Here is a 19,706-nt window from a genome sequence, read left to right on the forward strand (position 1 = left end):
ATAATATTCTGTGTCATGGGAAATATTTTTTTCCTCACCTGCAGTTTTTGCAGTTATTTTTTTGGAGTTTTTATTTTGCAGATTGTGTAGCTCAAAATAATTTGAAAATTATTTTCAAGTTTCATTGTAGTGCTTTATTTTTTTTATAGTGTAGTCACATGTGACAAGGCATTTGTTCTACTGTGGAAGGTATCAGTACTTAGCCATGTGCTTGATAAACTGCTCTAAATTTTTTGTTTCTGCTTGTAATACAGTATGAAAAATATATTGTGCAGTGAGCACAAACAAGAACTTAGCAACACTGCATAAAGTATCAATTAAATACTCTCATAAAAACAATCTTTGGAAATGTTTAAGGAGGTAGTGAAGCAATATACTGACCAGTGTATGACTATAATTATCTTTTATTGCTCTTGACCCTTTCACATACACATATACTGTGATTCACTGGAATTCATTTGTAAGCCAAGAAATCTCACAGTCAAGGTAACCACTATCCAACATGTGGGAAACAAAAAGAAAATAGAGGGTTTTCCTATTCTCTTGGGAATTTTAGTTTAATGAAAAATGGAAAAAAAATCTTAGCTCTTCTTATTTCAGGAGTAAAGAATGAAAGTCTTTCTGGCTGATATGTGGTGGCTACTGTCACATAAATAATCTTAGTTTTGGAAAATAATCAGTAAATTACTTATTGCCTATTCCTAGCAAAGCCAATTTCCCCCTGTGTTTATGTTTCCTATTGTACTGTCAGTTCTGCAATTACTGAAGCACAGAGCTCTTTCTGTAGGGCTGATCTTGGGCTTTGGCTCACCTCTCTGAGTCCTCATTTGTCACCATTGGGAAATGAGCAGCTCCCATGGGAACGCTGGATTCCACAGTAACCGTGGCTGTGGCTTCTGGGGGCACTACTCTAGTCTTGCTGGGCTTTTACTGAAAGGGCAGTTCAGTGATTAGCATGTACCTTGGGTCCTCTAGAGGTTTATCAAATCACAAATGTAACTCCCTTTTTCTTTCACTTCTAACAGGCTCTTGGTATGAGGAGATGATTAACAACAGAAATAAATCAGTGGTTCGAAGCATGAGCTGGAATGCTGATGGACAGAAGATTTGTATTGTATATGAAGATGGAGCTGTGATTGTTGGATCAGTGGATGGTAAGATTTTAAATCCTACTAACTTGTGCTTTTACACAAATTTGTAGTATTTTGTAGTGGCTCTGTTTCTCTAGGTAAATACAGTTAATGGTTACTTTGACTTCAGCTGTTTCAGTTTTTACACTGGTAACTTGCATCCTGGTTTTAATTTTGTGGTTTATTTATTAAGGGCAGTCAATGTTTTGTTGCAGGCAATCGTATTTGGGGAAAAGACTTGAAAGGCAGCCACCTGTGCCACGTGGCCTGGTCCTCTGATAGCAGAATTTTACTCTTTGGAATGGCAAATGGAGAGATTCACATTTATGACAGTCAGGGAAATTTTATGGTAAGTTCATTGTGGTATAATTAAGGATTATAATTATAATATCAGGATATAATAATAATTGCAAGGATTATATTTGACTTCAACAGTTATAAAAGCTCACTTCCTCTTGTTTCATATTTGTTTAATTGATGGACATCAATACTGAGAACTGGACAACTTCTTACACAGAACTTTTATTCAAGAGTTCTGTAGCATTTAATTATAATTATTTCTTTTTTGGTAGCTAAATGATTATCATATCAACTAATGCCTTTTGGCCTTGCAATGGTTACTGAACATGTAAAAGTAGGAGTGGTCAGACTCGTGAAATGTAGTGAAACTCTTCAGGACATCTGAAAATCTTTACTTTCAAAGATGTTTGTGATGATAGGTCAGATTTAATATTTTTTAGCTGTTGGTTTTTTCCTACTTTCATTATTTGGAAGAGCAAATGCTGACTTAAAGGATATTGACTTCTTATAGCTTCTGTTCTTAAAGTATTAGCATGCTTTTAGAAAAAACAATAGTTTATTTTCTATTGCTTCTATTATTCTTTAGAGAAAACCTGGTAATGAGTGGAAAAATAAAAGGAAATAGCTATAGTATATTGTTGAGTTCCTGCAACCTAGATTTATTTATTTATTTATTTTTATTTACTTACTTATGACTATAACAAAATGCTAAGTTAAACACTGACTTTAAAACCAGTGTATTTGGGACCACATTCTTAACTTTTCAATGCTTAATATGTTGAATTTTCTTATCCTTTCCATTACCTTCCTAAGAAAGTATCTGCTACCCTTCCCATTTTCTTTTCTTTATGCTCCCCCTGTATCTATCTTTCTTCCCACTGTGTGAGTCATGGTATTTCCAACTGTTGCAAATTACTGAAGTTCTTCAAATAATTTGCCATCATTTCCCCACCATATCAACAATATGTACGATTGTGCTCTCTCTCCCATAATTTACCTCACCTTCCTCTTTGAATTGATCCAGGAATACTGTTATCTTTTAGACAAACCCTTACTTGTGTTACCAGGTATTCTGGGCTAATTACTGCAAAAGTTGTCTTAATTGGTATTCTAATTTGGACACTCACTTTTTCCAATTACTTTTATATGTTATTCAGCAAACTTCAGTCAAGAAAGCTATTGTTTTGTTGCTGTTGTTGTTGGGGTTTTTTGGTTGTTTTTTGAAATACTGTGCCCAGGAATGCTTTGAAATAGAAATTATTTTTTTCGCTGTTCCAGGGGGTTTCTTGTGTCTAAGCACATGTGGGAGTGGTGGCCTTTTACGTTGTTGGTTTTCTTTGTTTTTACTTTTCAAAGGATGAAAATGTGAACATTAGGGTACTCATAGTTAAAAAGATATGTTTTCATATCTCTGATCTGGCTTTGATTATATAAGGAAATTTTTCAAACCCATAGAATTCTGAGAACATGGAAATTTTTCTTAGGACAGGAAAACAATTTTGCTTAGACGTCTTGCCTTTTGCAAGTGTCAGTAGAGATGTAAATTATTCTTTAAATAACATGTTGTATATGACCTTAGTTAACCATTCTTGTGCAGGTGAAAATGAAGCTGAGTTGTTTGGTGAACTTAACTGGAGCCTTCAGCATTGCTGGGATACAGTGGTACCATGGTACCCAAGGCTACATTGAACCCAACTGCCCTTGCCTTGCTGTCTGTTATGACAATGGGAGATGCCAGATAATGAGAGATGAGAATGACTACAGTAGGTACAAAATGTAGAGTGCAAGTTAGAGCTTCTCTTGACCCAAAATGTCTACTTGTATTGATACTCTTAATGTTTATTCTTTAAAACCTAGATCCTGTTTTGATTGACACTGGTATCAATGTAGTGTGTGTTCAGTGGAACTCCAATGGAAGCGTTCTGGCAGTGGCAGGCTCCCTCAAAGCAGCTTCTCAAGACAAAGATGTCAATGTTGTACAGTTCTACACTCCCTTTGGTGAGGTAAAAATATTTGATATGTAGTGTAAATATTAAGGTTTTTTTAATTCTAAATTTTATTATGTTTTGCTACAGGGTCGTTACTGGTGGAATTTGCATGCCAAAATGTAGGTGTTTAGTGCTCTGAGGTATCCATCTGGGATATCCACATGGATCTGGAAACAGGACCATGTACCCTTTTAGAACAACAGCATAGTGACCAGCACGAAAATCCAAGTGCCTCTCAAAACACTAATGATAGGATAAGTGTGGTGTCTATCTTTGACACCAGATCCCTGAGATGAGACTGGGGGTAAGCAGTCAAAATGTCAACATCTGTGTATCAAATCTAGAAGTACTTGTCTTTCTACACTGGCTGTGTAAGAGACCTGGACATCTCTAGAATAGAAGCTGAAAATACAGCAGTGGATGAGTAGTGGTATTAAATACTTGGTATTTGCTCTTTTTTATAGAATAAGTGAAACTGGCAAAAAGGCATCTTGTATCAGTAAAAGCAATGACTCAGTAACCTCAGAAAAGCTAAATTTTTTGTAAACTTAATTTGGCTTTGGGGCTATTTTGTAAATGGTTTTTGTCCATCTTGGCTTTTTATGGTAGATTAAATGTTTGATAGTTGACAGACAACTGGTCAATGTAATTTTGTTGTGCTATTTTTGCCTTGCCAAGTAATATCCCTTTCCCTCTTAGTGATATACCTGAAAATCAGTAAGTTAGTGTTATGTATCAGAGTGTGATGAAGTTTGTCCCTGGTACAGAGGAAGGGTCAGCTCTGATCTGTGCTGTGAAAGGGATTCAGATCCAACATCATCTGTAGGAGTTGCTTTAGTTGAAAGGATTTAATGGCACCAATTTTGGCAATAATATTGCATCTCTGGTTGCTGATGTCTTTTGGGTTAGCTGAAACTGGTGTCCCAGATTTCGTATTTAGTGTTTAGAAGTAAATTCTTCAGGTTTGAGGATTATTTTATACTGATTCTGATAAACAGATATGGACTTAACTTATTGGAAGAGGGTATTTTTCATGAGTAACGTGTGAGCAGTATTTTGACTTGGTATTTGCATCTGATCAAAGGCACAAAATAGGCACTCAGATGGAAAGTTAGACCTGAGCATCAATATTCTACTCAGTAAAATGTATTTTTTAAATCCTAAGATTTTTCAAAATTATACAGTGAATAAATGTATCTTTTATTACATATATCTATATTACTTGCAACTAAAAAGGTACCCACAAACAAGGGCTCTGGTGGGACTAAGGCTTTTGAAAACATTTTTTTCTATTTGTTTCATTCATTCAATTGAAAATTCTTCAGCAAAATAAAGATATTTGAAAAAAGATTGAAATTGTACCGACTGCCTTTCTTAGATTCTTTTGGTAAGGGGATAGAGAAGAGGAAAATGTCCATTGCCTCACTGAAAATTGTGTACCTCTGCAGCTAATTGATTGTGTGCTATTGGCATAAAATAGGGATATGTATTTGTTTGTTTAAGCTGTCAGCTGTAGTTAAAGTTGGTGTACATGAACTGACTAATACACTTCCAGTGTCAGTGAAACTTCTGAGGTGTGTCAGGATCACACAACTGCTGTGTTTTAATTGTGACTGAAATCATAAAGGTGATTCCAATTACCAGCCAAAGGGAATAATATTTATACTGTCATTATCTACTGTTTATTTCTTCAAGCTTGAACTGTCACTGAGTCCTGTTGTTTCTTTCTCTCTGAAGAAATAAAACACAAATGACAAACCAAACCTAAGGTGTAAGAACACATTATGGTGTATACCTTAAATATCTCTGTCTTTGCATGTGTATTGCAGTTTGAGAATTGTTTTGAGATACTGTAAAGAATATCAATAGAGTTTTTGCATCATCTGTCAAAACTGTAGTTTATATATTTTAGAGTGGCTTTCCTGTGATAAATTCATATCTTTTTCTTTCCTTGTCCTAACCAAGCACTTACGTACACTGAAAGTTCCTGGCAAACAGATTTCTTCCTTGGCCTGGGAGAGAGATGGACTGAAAATTGCACTGGCTGTTGATCATTACATTTATTTTGCAAACATTCGTCCCCGTTACAAGGTACGTAGTAATGTAAAATTTCATTGTATTAATAAATTTCCTGTTACTTACTCTGTTTCTGATCAGGTTGGAAAAGTAGCTTGCTCTAATATACATATGTACTTATATCTGTGTGTATATATATATATATGAAATTAGTGCTTAACTTACAACTGCAGCTTGATCAACACTACAGACTTGATGTTTTAGTGGAATGTGAAGGTCTGTCTTGGTGATGCAGTGACTTAGCCATTGCCTTTACCATGCATTTGGAGTTTTAGTTTCACAATAAGGAAACAGAACTGGGCACAATTTTAAATTTGGTAGGAATTGAGGATTTCATTAGGTAAGGCTCCTGTGTTTTCACTGCTGTTTAGTTAGGCTGGGCTGTCATATGATGGGAATTGTTTGAGCTTTACTTTACTGTCTTATTATTTTGGGTGAATTGTTCATTTGAGCCAGGAAAGTTGAGTAGACACCTGAACTATAGGAATGAATGCAGCCTGGTAGATGTACTTCCTGCTTACATTTCAGTTCACAATATACTTCTTACAAGTGTGTATTCATCTAATGCTAAATAATGTTTTGTCTAGTGCCCAAGCTTTTTCATTTTCTTTTTTTTTTTAGGAGCTAGAACTATTTCACTTAAATTTACTGTTTAACAAATAATAGCAATTACTATCCAGTATAAAGTATTGTATACTTTTTCCCACATCACAGGATATGTGCTTTATTCATCAGTGTGTAGCCACTATAATTACAGAGAGAGAGAGCAATGTGAGGAACATCCTGCAGCTATATTGAAATGTATTCTTTCACCTGGTTGTGAAAAACCATTGGTCAGGGAGTTATAAACACAAATCTGCCAGAAAGCAATTTCAGATAGTTTGTTGTAAATCTTCTGGAAAAGACTTTGGAAATCTGAGCTGGAAATTAGTCTTGCAGGAAATGCTACCTAATGTTTATTCTGGGAAAAGTGCAACAGCTGGAACACAGGCCTGTTGCTTTTTCTTAAACTCATCAGTATCTAGGAGACCATGTGTTTTTCAAGATCTGGCACAGTTTGCAAATTAATAATACTTTGAAACTTCAGTTTTAGAAACTGCATGTGTAAACTTACTTTTTTCCATTTTCCAGTTGAAAAGGAAAGAAATGTTCAAATTAATTTATTTCTGCAGCAAATAAACATGTTGGTGGTGTACTCTATTTCAATATTAAATATTTTATGGTGAATGATATGTTTTCCTTCAATAAATACTTCTGCTGTGTTTTGATAATATAAGTAACTCCCTTTTAGGAACTACATATTCTAAAAGGTGACAGTCATTAAATGGGAGTGATTCAAAGCTGTAATTATCTTAGGCTGGATTGGAATTAATGACCTGGAGACAGAGTTAATATCACATTACCAATCTAGTGAATAATCTGTTTTCCTCTATTTTTCAATAAGCCATAATAAGAGAAAGAGGGTTTTAATTAACAAGACAGTAAAAACTATAAACTGAGCTGATCTTTTTTTAAAACTACTCATACTTTGCATGGAATTATAATACTAATTTAGAGTCTGCAGGTCTATTCTACAAGTTTTTCTGTTGATGCTGTAGTTTATCATCTTGGTTTCATTTCCTGAGGAGTGTGGGAACCTCTCTTGCCAACACTAATAAGTTTTCTCTTCTCTCTCTCTGGTAGATGCTGATGCAAAGAATTCTATTAGTTTTTCTACAATTGCATCATCTTTGAGTGTTTTGCTTTATGCCTCATTTATTTGACAGCTTCACCTCCTTCCTATTTTCTGATTCTGTTGTACTAGAAAGGATTTTCATTGTTAGATTTTGAGCTTTGAATCAGTCTAATGCAGTAAAATGCAACCTTATATTCTGTTTCTTTTTGCCTTTTTGCCCTTTCTTCTACTTGTTACCAGAATAATTACATTCTTCTGGGGGGAGGCAGGGAGGGGTTTTCTCATGGTACTAATATGGAAGAGGTGATGTGAGTTATTACAGTGCTCCTATATTATTACTTATTTTTGTCTGCTTCTGGAATTGCACTGTTTAAGGTATTTATTGTATTTCCTTTGGGAAATGAACTTTGGGTTTCCAAATCAGTAGTCACAAAGAAAGCATTTTCATGGCAAAAACCATCATCACAGTGGGTGGTTCTGAATAGCTGCAGAACCTCTTTACCTCTGTACCTCTATACCTACTGAACAAGGAAGAAACAAGACAAAGTGAGATCTTGTCACATTTTAGATTGATCTTTCAGTTATGAAGTTATACTGTGATAGAAAAGCTGTTTTTGCCAGTTTAATATTCTAGTATATTACCACGTGAGCTGTGTTCTCATAATAAATCAGTCTGTCACTTGACAGGTTAGAAATATTGAATACTAATTGTGTATATGAAATAAGCTCTTTCTTTCATGACTGTGAACAATTAATTGTTGAATTATTATAAATTCTGACTGGTTTTATCAACATTGTCTTTCTTGGCAGTGGGGCTACTGTTCCAATACTGTTGTTTATGCCTATACCCGAGCGGATCGCCCAGAGTGCTGTGTGGTCTTTTGGGACACAAAAAACAATGAGAAACATGTGAAATATGTCAGGAGCCTTATTTCCATAACAACTTATGGGGACTTCTGTGTTTTAGCAACTAAAGCAGATGAAAACCAGCCTCAGGTAAAATCTGTTTTAATTTTCACTTGAAATGCTCTGTTCCACATGTCAGGAATAAGATAAAATGTCAAAGTCTGAATCTGCCTTAGAGTTGTGTCAGTTGTCATTTGACAGAATGGCATGAATGGGCTCAATATTTAAAAACACAGAATCCCCCCCCCCAAAAAAAAAGTAAGTAGCTGATTAACTGCGTCGACACATCAACTCTGTAGCCAAATAAAAACTGCAGATTAATTTGCTTTAGAAATATTTGGAACAGTTCTCCAGAGACAAGGTAAAAGCATTGGAATGGTAATGAATATTTTATCACTCAGAAATGGGAAAAAAGGGGCAGTTTTTAAGTTGATATAAATTACATTTTACTGCAAACTGCTTTGTTTATTAATTTATTTTATATGTAATCACAATTGATAAATGTATCCTTTGGTTAATGAATGTTCAGTTAGTGTGATACTGTTACATGATTTTTCTTGTGTAATCACTTCAGAATTATTTTCTGCATCACTTATATATTGCTTACAAAGGAGGAGCATGAGACAGAGTCATTTGGTGGCATGGTAAAAAAACCCCAAACGTGCTTTAGTGCTGCTTTGCTTCATTGTGCTATAAATGGTATACTGTCATATGGACTGAAAGCATAGGATTATGTGCCTGTAAACTTCTGGTGAAGTTGAGTGCAATAAAATAATTATTTTCTGAATTGTTATTTTAAAGGAGGAAACAAACAATAGAAAGACTTAGTACAACTCTATAGAGCATAAATAAGAGATTTAATTTTAGCACCTGAAAATTACAGAGAGTAAGGACCTTTCATTTGTTTTGAAATGGCTCCAGTGTAATTATTAACACTGTGAGTTGCCAGATTTTAGGAAATGAAGCACGTAAGCTTATGGGGTAGCGGTTCATTAGAGTTGTTATCTGAAAAACTGATTTGGTTTACAAGGGATTTGGGTCATTAGAATTGTAATTTCAAAATGACAGAATTTACAGGCATAGTTAATGAAAAAAGACTTAATTTCAGCAGGACATGTTTAAAGCTATTGCAAGTAGATGTGTTAGTAAGTTAAGAAGGACTCAACGTTGATATCCATAACAAGGCTAGATAATTCAGACAGTGGAAACTCCCTGCCCTGGCACCACTGTGTGTGTGTGGGTCATACAGCCTGTCTTGGATACTGTTACTCCATTACTCCTTGACAGGCTCTGATCTGCTGACTTGGAGTCTCAGAGATGACTGGAAAGGGCATGAAAGGGAAATTTATTGTAGGCTCAGTGTGGGGATAATTTACCAGAGAAGAATTAATGTAAACGTGATGGAAATAAAAAACAGAGAGTTAGAAAAGCCATGTGTGTTTTCCTGCAAAGGCAGAGGCACAACATATTTTTTTTTAAATAGACATTTGAGAATGCTGGTGGAAAGTTTAACTCATGAACAGAGAAATAAAAATGCTCTTTTTGTGAGGTACTTACTGATGGCTAAAGCAGAAAAAAAAAAATTAAAATAAATCCATATTCAGCTCTTTTTCTTTGGAAGAATGAAATTCATACAATAGATGAAAAGCTAAATTGAGCTGCTCTCATGTGATGAATAAGATGTCAGTCTATCAGTTTAAAAGGATAACTGTACAGTTACTGTAGTCTGCTACCACAATTACATGGATTGTTCAGGACATGAAAGAGACATGAAAAACTAATTATATTTCAGTTCCTGGAGAGTCAGGATAACAGCTCTTGGGTAATTGACATTTTGGTAGCCCTGTAGATTTTATTTATTTTATTGAGTAAGTTTAAAGACTAGACAGTAAAAGTTGCTCCTTAATTTCCACACTTCCCATTCAAGGCATTTCCCTATGCAATAATCATTAAAATATTTAATCCTTGATTTGGTTCTGGAGAAATAAATACATAAACTGCAATAATGAAGCATTGGTGCCTAGTGAATTGTTATGCATTTGCATCTTCCTGAATTTAACAGCCCAGTATCTGAGATAACTGTGCTATTAAAGCCTTCTGAGTGAGATTACGAGAAGGGCAAAACTTTAAAAAAAAAGCCTCTTCACTTCTGTAGTACCTGTGACACTGCAGGGCAGAGGGAAAGCCTTGTTGACAGTTCTCCCCACACTTCTGGAGGTTTAGGATATGGAGATCTGCAGAGGATAGAACAAAGATCCTAACTGCTGGGAGTTCATTAGATTATCTTTTGCATGAGCAGCTGATGAGAGTTAAGTCCCTGAGTCAGTGGTGTATCATGCCTGTAAATACTTGCAGTGCAGTGTGTGCCTCCCACAGCAGCAGGGGAGATGCTGCCTGCCTTGCCCATGTCTTGTCTCTGGATGTGCTGCTGGTATCTCCTACTTGTTGGATTTTGTCTGGTAGATTTGCTCCCATGCATAAAACAGCTGGTTACTTGCCTGTTTTGTGCTTAATTTATAGTGCTAATTGGCAAATAGCTCATTACTCTCATGCTTATGCTGCTTTGTATTTTCTGCAGTCATGGTCTCTGTGTTCTCTGTTGCTGATGAGCATTAGAATGTGTGGTGTGGGTTGTGAGATGCACCATCTCAGAAAACTCTGTGCAGCTTACTAATCTACTTAATAATGTTAGTAATGACACTTGCTTTTGTTTCCATACAGTATGTGCTGGTTCTCTGCAATTCTATTGGCACACCCTTGGACCCAAAATATATTGATATTGGTAAGCAACTTGCAATAGTGTTATTCTGTAATTTGTGTTGGAATTCTCCTGTTATCTGTTAATAAAGGTAATGGCTTATCAAACCAGTAACATTCCTTGTCGAATTGGCTAAACTGAAACTGATTCTTCCAGTTAATGCAAACGATAGATAATAGAATTTTAAAAAATTGCTACTTTTTTTTTTTAAATGGATGTCTTTTGGCAATTCAGATTTTCCTTCACAACAGTGAAGAAAAATTCAACTTCTTTTTAAGAAAAACTTTGTAAAGGCTCCAGTTGTATCAGGTGAAGTGAAATGATTGATTTGGACTTCAATTTAAAAGTTACTTGTTGCTGCTTTGCAAATAATGTAGGCATCAATTTCTTGTGTTTCAGTGTTGATAATACTTTTTCCTTATTTTCCTCAGTTGTTTTATCTAAGTAGTTTCAGATTATAAATTAAAATTAAATTTTAAATAATCAGTGCATTATAACACAGGTATGAAAACACCCTCAAATCCTAACTACTGCTGAATTCCAGGCTTTCCTTGCTGCTTGTTTGCTGCAGGTGTGGTTGAGAACATTGCCAAATAATTGCAAACCAGTTTTCTGATTTTTGCTTGAGAATAAAGATCATTGATTATTTTCCCTTTAAAAAGATGAGGGAATTGTAGACAAACTGACAAATTTATCAGGTTTTTGACTAATGCATCCAGTTCTATTGGTTCTGGATTTTGCTTTATTTTTGGGGTGTTAGCCAAATAAATCTGAATTTGGATTCAGAGTAGACACTGTGAACCCTGTTTGCAGTTTTCTTTTTGAACCTTGATTCTTTCATTAACACTCTTGTTTTGTTGAGAGGCTAAATAGCTTATCTAAATTTATGAAAATATTTATTTGATTTTGAATGAGAGGGAAGACTCTGTTATGACAAGAACCTCATTAATTTTTTTAATGTACATTGCCTTCTAGAGCCATTGTTTTATCTTCTATGCAAAAAGAAACATTTCTGGCTAAATTAGTCTCAGTAGAAAAGTTAGTTTTAAGTCATTGTTATTAAGTCATTGGTTATTAATTATCAATATTAATTAATTATTAATATTAAACAAAAAACAGCCATTCTGTCTGATAAAATTGATGGGTAAAGTTTTGGTAAGATAGAAATGATGAGGAAAGTAAGGTGAAGAACTATTGAACAAAGAAGTAACAATTCACAGAAGAATACAAGTAAGAAAAAAATCAACCAAAGATTAGAAATAATTGAGATCATGAATGATTATTTCCCTCAAACAGTGCTTCTAAATGGTTTTATTCCTTGTTATATATTAACTAAGTTGTAAGTATAATTTTTTAATGTCCAGTTTTTTGGTGATAGCAGGAGGAAATCAACTGTGAGTCATACATGTATTTTGAAATTCATGCCCTATATTGTAGATCATAATTAAAATGAAGAGTGTGCTCTGATGATTGAGTGTGACTACTTTTGGAAAGTTTATGAAATATTGTAATAATTTTAGTCTTGTGATTTCTGTTTCTGTCCCTTTGATGTCCTCTGGCCACCTTTTGCAATAGGGTGGCCATGTCAGAATCTTAAGGAATAACAGGTCCAGGAGGTTCAATACCAAAAATGTTACCAAGACTGGAGGGAAAAAGATCAACAAAACAGCCAAACAATGTCCTCCCCTGCCAAAAAAAAAAACAACCCAAAAACAAAAAAACCAACCCAAAATAAAAAACTTAAACCCAAAACAGCATCCCATGAAGTACGATGATGTGATGGGTGTGAGTTGGGAGCCTGTTTTGTCCCTCTCCTGTCTCTTCTCCTGATCAGATGTCTGCACTGTATGTGCCCACTGGTTTCCTGGACTTACTTGGCAGCTGGGATTGGGGTGGTGGGAGTAGTTCTCATTTCTGCAGCTGACATCTAAAATAAGTTGAGTGAATCATGAAGAGGGGTCTTTTTGCTCTCCACTGGGTATGAAGAAGCCCAGGGCAGCCAGCTCATCTCTGTCAGAGATGTCTAAAATTAGGTGAGATGAATCCCACTCACTGTTAAAATTAGCTCTGCATATACATGTCTAACTGCATTTTAACTCTTTGATTTGCATTTTTCTAGTGTTCTGTTTATGTGAACTTTCTGAATCCCATCTGTGAGTTTTATTTACGTTATGAACAAAGGTTTCTTTCTGATTCTGCCAGTATGACCCATCTCCTACAGCTGCCTGTACACAAGAAAAGAATCTTTTTCAGTAACTGGGAACACTTAAAAAGAAAGGCTATTTAATTGAAAAATGCTGTTGTTATTCCAACTGTACTTGAATTGTGCTGAAGAGTTTAAATAATTTCTTCCTTTAGAATAACAAAGCTTTCTGCAGTCTGCTGCTGTTCCCTCCAGTGTTGGAGGTCCAGTTTAGTGCATAGATTTGCATTGCTGTTTCCTAGTGAGTTCACTTGTGAAAATGCTGGGCATTATAGCCTTCGGCCTCATAGATGGACAAATAGTTGAGGTTTGGAATATTTACATTTTTGAGTCCTGAAAAATTTCTGTAGTCTCATTTAAAACATTACAAGCGAGTCTTTCATTACTGTATGGTAAACACAGCCAGAGATTCAACCTTTTTTTAAAAAATATGCATCCTGTAAGACTCCTTTAAAGCTTGGTCTCCAAACTTGCAGAAGGGATTGAAGGTAAAAGTTAACAGCAAATACCTATTAATGCAACTCTTTTGGAACACATTGTGCTGGTTTCATCATAGTTACTTTCGTCTTTTTGTAGCATTTGAAAATGCAACTTTATAGAACAACTAGAAATATTTACAACATAAGGTCACTTAGTGTGAGAGGTTGACAGCTGAACATAGTCAAGGTCCTATTGTACAGTCTATCATGCTGTTTATCACAGTTGGAGCTTCTTGGCAGTGGGAAGTGTAATTGTTCCAGTTTGACAGCATGTTGAACCTAAGCAGCTGTCTGGCCTTGCAGAAGTCAATATAGAGAGAAGACCTTGTAAAACCTTAAAGGCAGAAGACCTTTCTGAAAGTTCTTCTAAGATTCCAGTTGATACTTGATTTCCAACAAAATCGTTGTCCTTTTGCTCTGTTTGTAAGTGAGGAAAATCAGCATTCAATCACTTAACTAGTGAGAGTAATTATTAATAGTTTAAGAAATAAGCAGTTAAAAAGTAAAATTAATTTATCTCTAACTCAAGGTAATTGGACAGGTGTTATGAAGAATGCTATTATCTGTATGTAAAATTCTTTTTTTCCCCTCTTCTTTCTACTAATACAAATTTTCAGGTTGTTTTCTTTTAGTAAGCTAGTAAATTGTTGCATAAAGTTCTGTCCATAAAGAGTTAGGTAATTAGGCATTTTGAACTCTTGTATCTGTTTCAGACTACTAAGTGCCATCTTTCAGAGTGGCTTAAGTACAGTGATGTTATTACTTTATTTTATTTTCATAAATGCTGGTGAAAAATTATTTCTTATGTTGTAGAATGTCCTCAACGGACCACTTGGTATCTGTGTGCTCCTGCCTTTTCTTGAATGGGTGCACTTCACTACCATGAGTCTAAACTGTATTTTTTGACTGGCTGTAATTACTGTAGATTGAACAGGCACTATGTGTGGTTTCTAGCAGACTGCCCCTTGTTGGAACAGGAATCACCTGGAGCTCTCCTGGGCATAAAGGGTTTACTCCTCCTTGAGACTTAGGTGCCTTGCAGGCCCCTTGGGCAAAGCCTCTGGGACTTCATCCTGGTAGGAGATGGATAGTGGAGAAGAAAGACTGCTCATGTAGGGATACTAAGTAACTGACAGAATATTTAAATAATGCATCTGACAACATGTATTAAGACACAATTTGTCTGAATTGTCAATTTATAGTATTTTATATAATGTTTGAACAAAGCACTATGAATCTCCTAATGACAAAGTAATTGTGACGTTATGCAGTGTTTGATTCACCCTTAGGAGATGTAAATCCTATGCTGTTGGGCTCTAAGCCAGTAGCTCAAGTAGCTAAGCCAGTAGCTCAAGGCTCAAAAAAAGAAGTGATTATTTCCTTTATTCTGCTGAATTTTTAATTATGTCATTAGCTTTCTAATGCTTGTCTCTGTTAATGATGGCAATAAAGGATTAGTCAGTTATCTGATGAAGGACCATCACTTCAGCTTTCTTTAGACATTGATGGGTGGTTGCACTTTCAGCTGTTCCTCATGCTGCTTTTTATTTTGTCCAAAGGCATTTTGTTTCCTCTGCTTCCTGTGCCTTGTGTTGGAGGTCTTCACAATAGCTTGTGTTTGCTAGCCCATAAATTACTCTTTTCTTCATTGTCTAACATTACTGCATTCCACCCTACTCTGGTACAAAAATTAAACAACACAGTGTCTTCTGTTCTTGTTTTACAACTCACAGGCTTTCTGTCAAAGTCCTTTGATGAATAACTAAATATAAACTACAGAAGGTTAAATATCTTGTTATATAATATCTTTTTAATGGAAACACAACAGATGGTATCTGCTAAGAAAAAGTCACTCAGGCTGGATTATATCATCATCTTATATATGCTTAGGAGCACTGACATAGTGAAGTGTTGAGTTATCTTTCAAGTGTGTGTTAGCACCCAGTGAAATTAATACAACAGCCTGACCAACATACAAGTGGATTAAAGGCAGAGTTGGAGTCATGCCCAGGTGTCTTCCCTCCCTCCTGGATGCCTTGACAGGGATGACTGAACTACGTGTGAAAAGCACTTGAATTGCTGTTACTTAGTTGATCCTTTTAATGTAAATTGTAATGGATTTTGAATATTTATGTTCTGTAAACCGTAGTTGTTCATGAGTTTTCCCACATGTCCCAACATGTTCACTTGTCCCTGCTGTTGCCTGACATTTTCTTCCATTTGTGAGCCAGCACTTGTAGAGATATATGAATCAAGCTCTAAATTTAGGTAGATTTATTGATTAGACTAAGTTCATTCTGGTTTCTCAGGAACAGCCTGTAACAGACTTGTATGAAAACAACAGTTTAGTATTTTGTCTGTCTGTCAGATTGCTTCCTTTCCATCAGATTTAGGTGGGATTACTTGTCTTTCTTGTTTGTGTATCCTATCTCATACACTAGAAAGCGTTTCAGCCTTTTCATGTGGTGAAGTAACGTAGTCGTGCATTAAGTTTGATTTCTGTCTGTATTTTTACAAGAAGATTAGACACTGAAGCAGGTGTTTTCTAACAGTTTTGAAGTGAGATGGAGTGTGTGTGGATGAAATGCAGACATTGTAGAAGGTTATTGGAGATTCCTGGGTATATAGGAAAGAAAGTTTCTTTCCTTCAGGGAGGAGGCTTTATGAAGAAATAGTGAAGAGAAATGAGGTGAGAAGAAAAAGGAGGGTCAGAAAGAATTTAAAGGGCAGTTGTTTCACATGTTGGAGTTGTTTTCATGGGTATGGCTTGTTTAGTCCTTTTCAGTATTTGGTCAACACCTGAAAAGTAAAGCACCTGTTTAAATGATTTCCCCACATATTTTCAATGTCTGAAAATTAAGCATTAAGACATTAATACAGAAATAGGGCATCGAAGAACTCAATAGCCTAAGAGTCTTACATGTTGAGCATGGAAAGCTGCTGAGCAGAGGAGTGTCCAAATCTCTTGCCTCCTTCAGACTTCAGATACCTGCATTTCTGTCTGCTTAATAATCAGAGCACAGGTTGTGTGAAGGGCACTGATGCTCAGGTGATCAGCACCTGCTGGTAAATCAGTGCTGTTACATGAGACAGTGTTTGCCTGTGCTAAAGGAAACTTAAGTAGTTAAACCAGCTGCCTGGAAAGGGATTCTAGATCTTCCTCAGCCTGAAGGGATTGAAATGAGCCTATTGTCTTTCATAGGAAATAACAAATCCCATTCTTTCCTTCTCTGCCCAGCAACAGCCCAAACTTGGGGTGGCTGGGACATCCTTCCCTCATGTTGAATTTATGCTGTTATGCAGTCAAGAGGGAAAATATTTTAGGAGCAGAGTGTAGTGCAGTGTGGAAGGCTCTGAGGTGAGAAGGTGGAATAGAATACATTCATTTGGAGGGGACTGACAATTAGCTTGTTGAGGATCACTCCAGGGCTGACCAAAAGCATGTTGCTTAGGGCATTGTCCAGTTACCTCTTAAACACTGACAGGCTTGGGGCACTGACCACCTCTCCAGGAAGTTGTTCCAGTGTGTCACTGCCCCCTCTGTAAAGAAATGTTTCATTGTGTCCAGTCCAGACTTGGATTTGAGGGTTTTTTTTTCACAATTTTTCTATTTGTGATTTCTTGTTCAATGACTGACGAATGCAAAATGTTAAAGCAGTTCTAGAAAAAAATGCCATGTGTCCTACTTTTATGCAATTGTTGAAGTTATACAGGCAATTCTGTAAAAGCATCAGTTCCCACATGGAGATGTTGCTCTTCCAGATGTGGCTTTGCATGGATCTGATCCTGATGATTGTGTCTGTGTGCTGTGCCTGTGATTCCACATTTGCTTTAAATCCAGTCATTACTGAGCCTGCTGTTGCAAAGAAGGGAAAGCCCTCCCCTCCATGCTGGCTGCTCATTCCTGCCTGCTCCAGCATTTGTGATTTTCTCTTTAATCCAACTTAATGTAATCTTTTATTTATTTAATTTTGAGGTCAGTTAGATGAATGAACTGATCCAACTTACTCTGTCCAGCTGCTGCTAGAGCTGATATGAAAAAGCGGCAGGAAAATGTGTCAGGGGTTGGTGTGTATGTGCTTTTTGCCAGTAGCAATCACTTTAGGCTTAGCATGTTCATAAAATGCCTAATTGATTGTTTTCCCCTGGATAAAGCATGAATGCTTTGCCATCTTGTTTCTGGATCACAACAGATCTTATGTTAACAACTTTTTTTCCTAGACTCGGGTATTTCAAGGTGTGCACAAATGAGTAAGTTTAAGCTCCATGGAAGCTGAAAGTCAAAGGGGGAGTCACCTCATGAATGTGAGGAATGTCCCTGGCTTCAGATATTGGCATGGCAATGTGGTTTAACATTGCCTTGGACAACAAGTACTCAAATGTTAACTAAGTTGAGTCCAAATGTGAGGCTTAGTACAAAAATGTGATTTGAGCAAACCTTATTCCCACCTTTGTCAGGAGATTCTCATGTTTAATTTTTAAAGGATAAAAGCATTGGTTGTTATGGCACATACAGCTGGAAGATAATAAAAACCAGAGCAAATACATGGAATTTATTAATGTTTTTGATGAAACAGACAACTGTATCATTCAGTTTGGATGTGACTAATTATTGAAATGAATGTGATAAAAGTACATGAAATACACTGAGTTGCATATAATGTAAACAACTGTGCTGTTCATGTTAAGCATCATCACTAAGCCTTCTTTACCAGTATTGAGATTTTTACTAAAAAGTATTCTGCAGCCATTGGGTAGCTTATATAATCCTCTTGGTTTCAAAGAATTGAAATCTGTTCAACCAATCTTCCCCCATCTGTCTCTTGTAGCACTGCTCTTCTATGTGGCAGGCTTATAGCTCCCTCCAGAGTTCTGTTCTGTGCTAAAATACAGAGGGAAAAAAAAAAAAAAAAAAAAAAGAGATGCACTGTAAAAGAATTTCATTTTCTGCTCACATCATGTTATTTGCATGACTCAGTGTTCCACTATCAGGCTGGTTTGCACAATCCTTTTGAATGTATCTCAGGGTTTTTTGGTATCATAGGATGTACTTGTAGAACTTAGACATTGGCTGATTTACATACTAAGTTTCTTCATTTTTGTATGCCTTCACTGTTTTGTTTTTGGTGGTTTTTTTTTTTTTTTTTCCCACTGAACATGAACAGCAGGAATGAGATACTTAATTTGTGCACATAAGTGGGCTTAGGGCTGAAGTAAAGAAAAAATCCTACACTGATTTTTTGGTATAATAAAGTAAGACTAATCATGCAGTCTGCTAATATTTAATTTGTTGCTATTCAGATAAAAAATTGATATTTAGCCCAGCTATTAGCTGGTATTATAATTAAGGTACAAACAATATTTCTAGGTATTTTCTAACTTAGTATTTATGAATTGTTTTAAAGAAAAAGAATCTCTTGTAGATTGTGAACGTTTGAATGACCTCAAATATGTAATGTATGAAAGTATTTAATAGATCTTGTTAAGGAGATTCAAGATGCTCCTGAACTGGTCATTAACCTGAAAGTTTGTCTATATGTATTTGATGTTTTCTGCATCAGCACATGAAGGTTTGCTGAAATATCAGGAAGGAAAGTGTTAATGGTAAAATCAGAACTTTTAAAGAATTTCTCTGTTCTTCTGGACAAGGCTCCAAGGCCCCTGTGAAATCTTCTGAGCTAATGAAAACTGCCTTTAGGTTGTGTGTAGGCAGATTTTTTTGATTGTTGTTTTTTGCTTTTAATGTATGGGTATATGTTTTCATCCAAGATGGATGAAATGTAGGGATCAGCATCTCTGCAGTGCTGCTCTAATTTTGCAGCTGTCTGTTGTGCCCCAGAGCCGCTGTTTGTCACGATGACCAAAGCGCACGTGGTGGCGGCTTGCAGAGACGCCTTTTACGTCTGGCAGTACCGGCTGGCCAGGAAGCTCACAGCCATGGAAATCAATCAGCTGGCACGGACCAGGAAGGAAGGCAGGGAAAGGTTTGTCCTCAGGCTCTCTCATTTTTCTTCCTCTGCTCTGGTGTCATTGCTAAGGTGGATTCTGCTATGTCTAAAATGCAAACCCTTGTCTTCTCATAGCAGGCCTGTAAGATGAAATACTAGTTTTGTATAACAAAACTAGTGGTTTTTATCCAGATCCCTCAGACATTTCTGGATTAGTTCCTGTTCAGTGTCTCCATTTGCTTG

At 36.1% G+C, this 19,706-nt stretch overlaps 1 protein-coding gene across 3 annotated transcripts in view; it reads left to right on the plus strand.

Annotated features, from left to right (window-relative positions):
• Nucleotides 1–19,706, plus strand: part of WDR35 (WD repeat domain 35) — a 47,769-nt gene that overhangs the window by 8,952 nt on the left and 19,111 nt on the right. For all 3 annotated transcript variants that reach the window (XM_079297907.1, XM_079297906.1, XM_079297905.1), the window contains exons 5-12: nucleotides 1,026–1,154; nucleotides 1,346–1,479; nucleotides 3,028–3,193; nucleotides 3,288–3,433; nucleotides 5,384–5,509; nucleotides 7,980–8,165; nucleotides 10,797–10,857; nucleotides 19,355–19,499. In XM_079297907.1, the coding sequence (XP_079154033.1) occupies nucleotides 1,026–1,154; nucleotides 1,346–1,479; nucleotides 3,028–3,193; nucleotides 3,288–3,433; nucleotides 5,384–5,509; nucleotides 7,980–8,165; nucleotides 10,797–10,857; nucleotides 19,355–19,499 (1,093 nt within the window). The remainder of the gene's footprint in view (nucleotides 1–1,025; nucleotides 1,155–1,345; nucleotides 1,480–3,027; nucleotides 3,194–3,287; nucleotides 3,434–5,383; nucleotides 5,510–7,979; nucleotides 8,166–10,796; nucleotides 10,858–19,354; nucleotides 19,500–19,706) is intronic.

This window comes from Erithacus rubecula, assembly GCF_903797595.1.
Source record: "Erithacus rubecula genome assembly, chromosome: 2".
NCBI lineage: Eukaryota > Metazoa > Chordata > Aves > Passeriformes > Muscicapidae > Erithacus > Erithacus rubecula.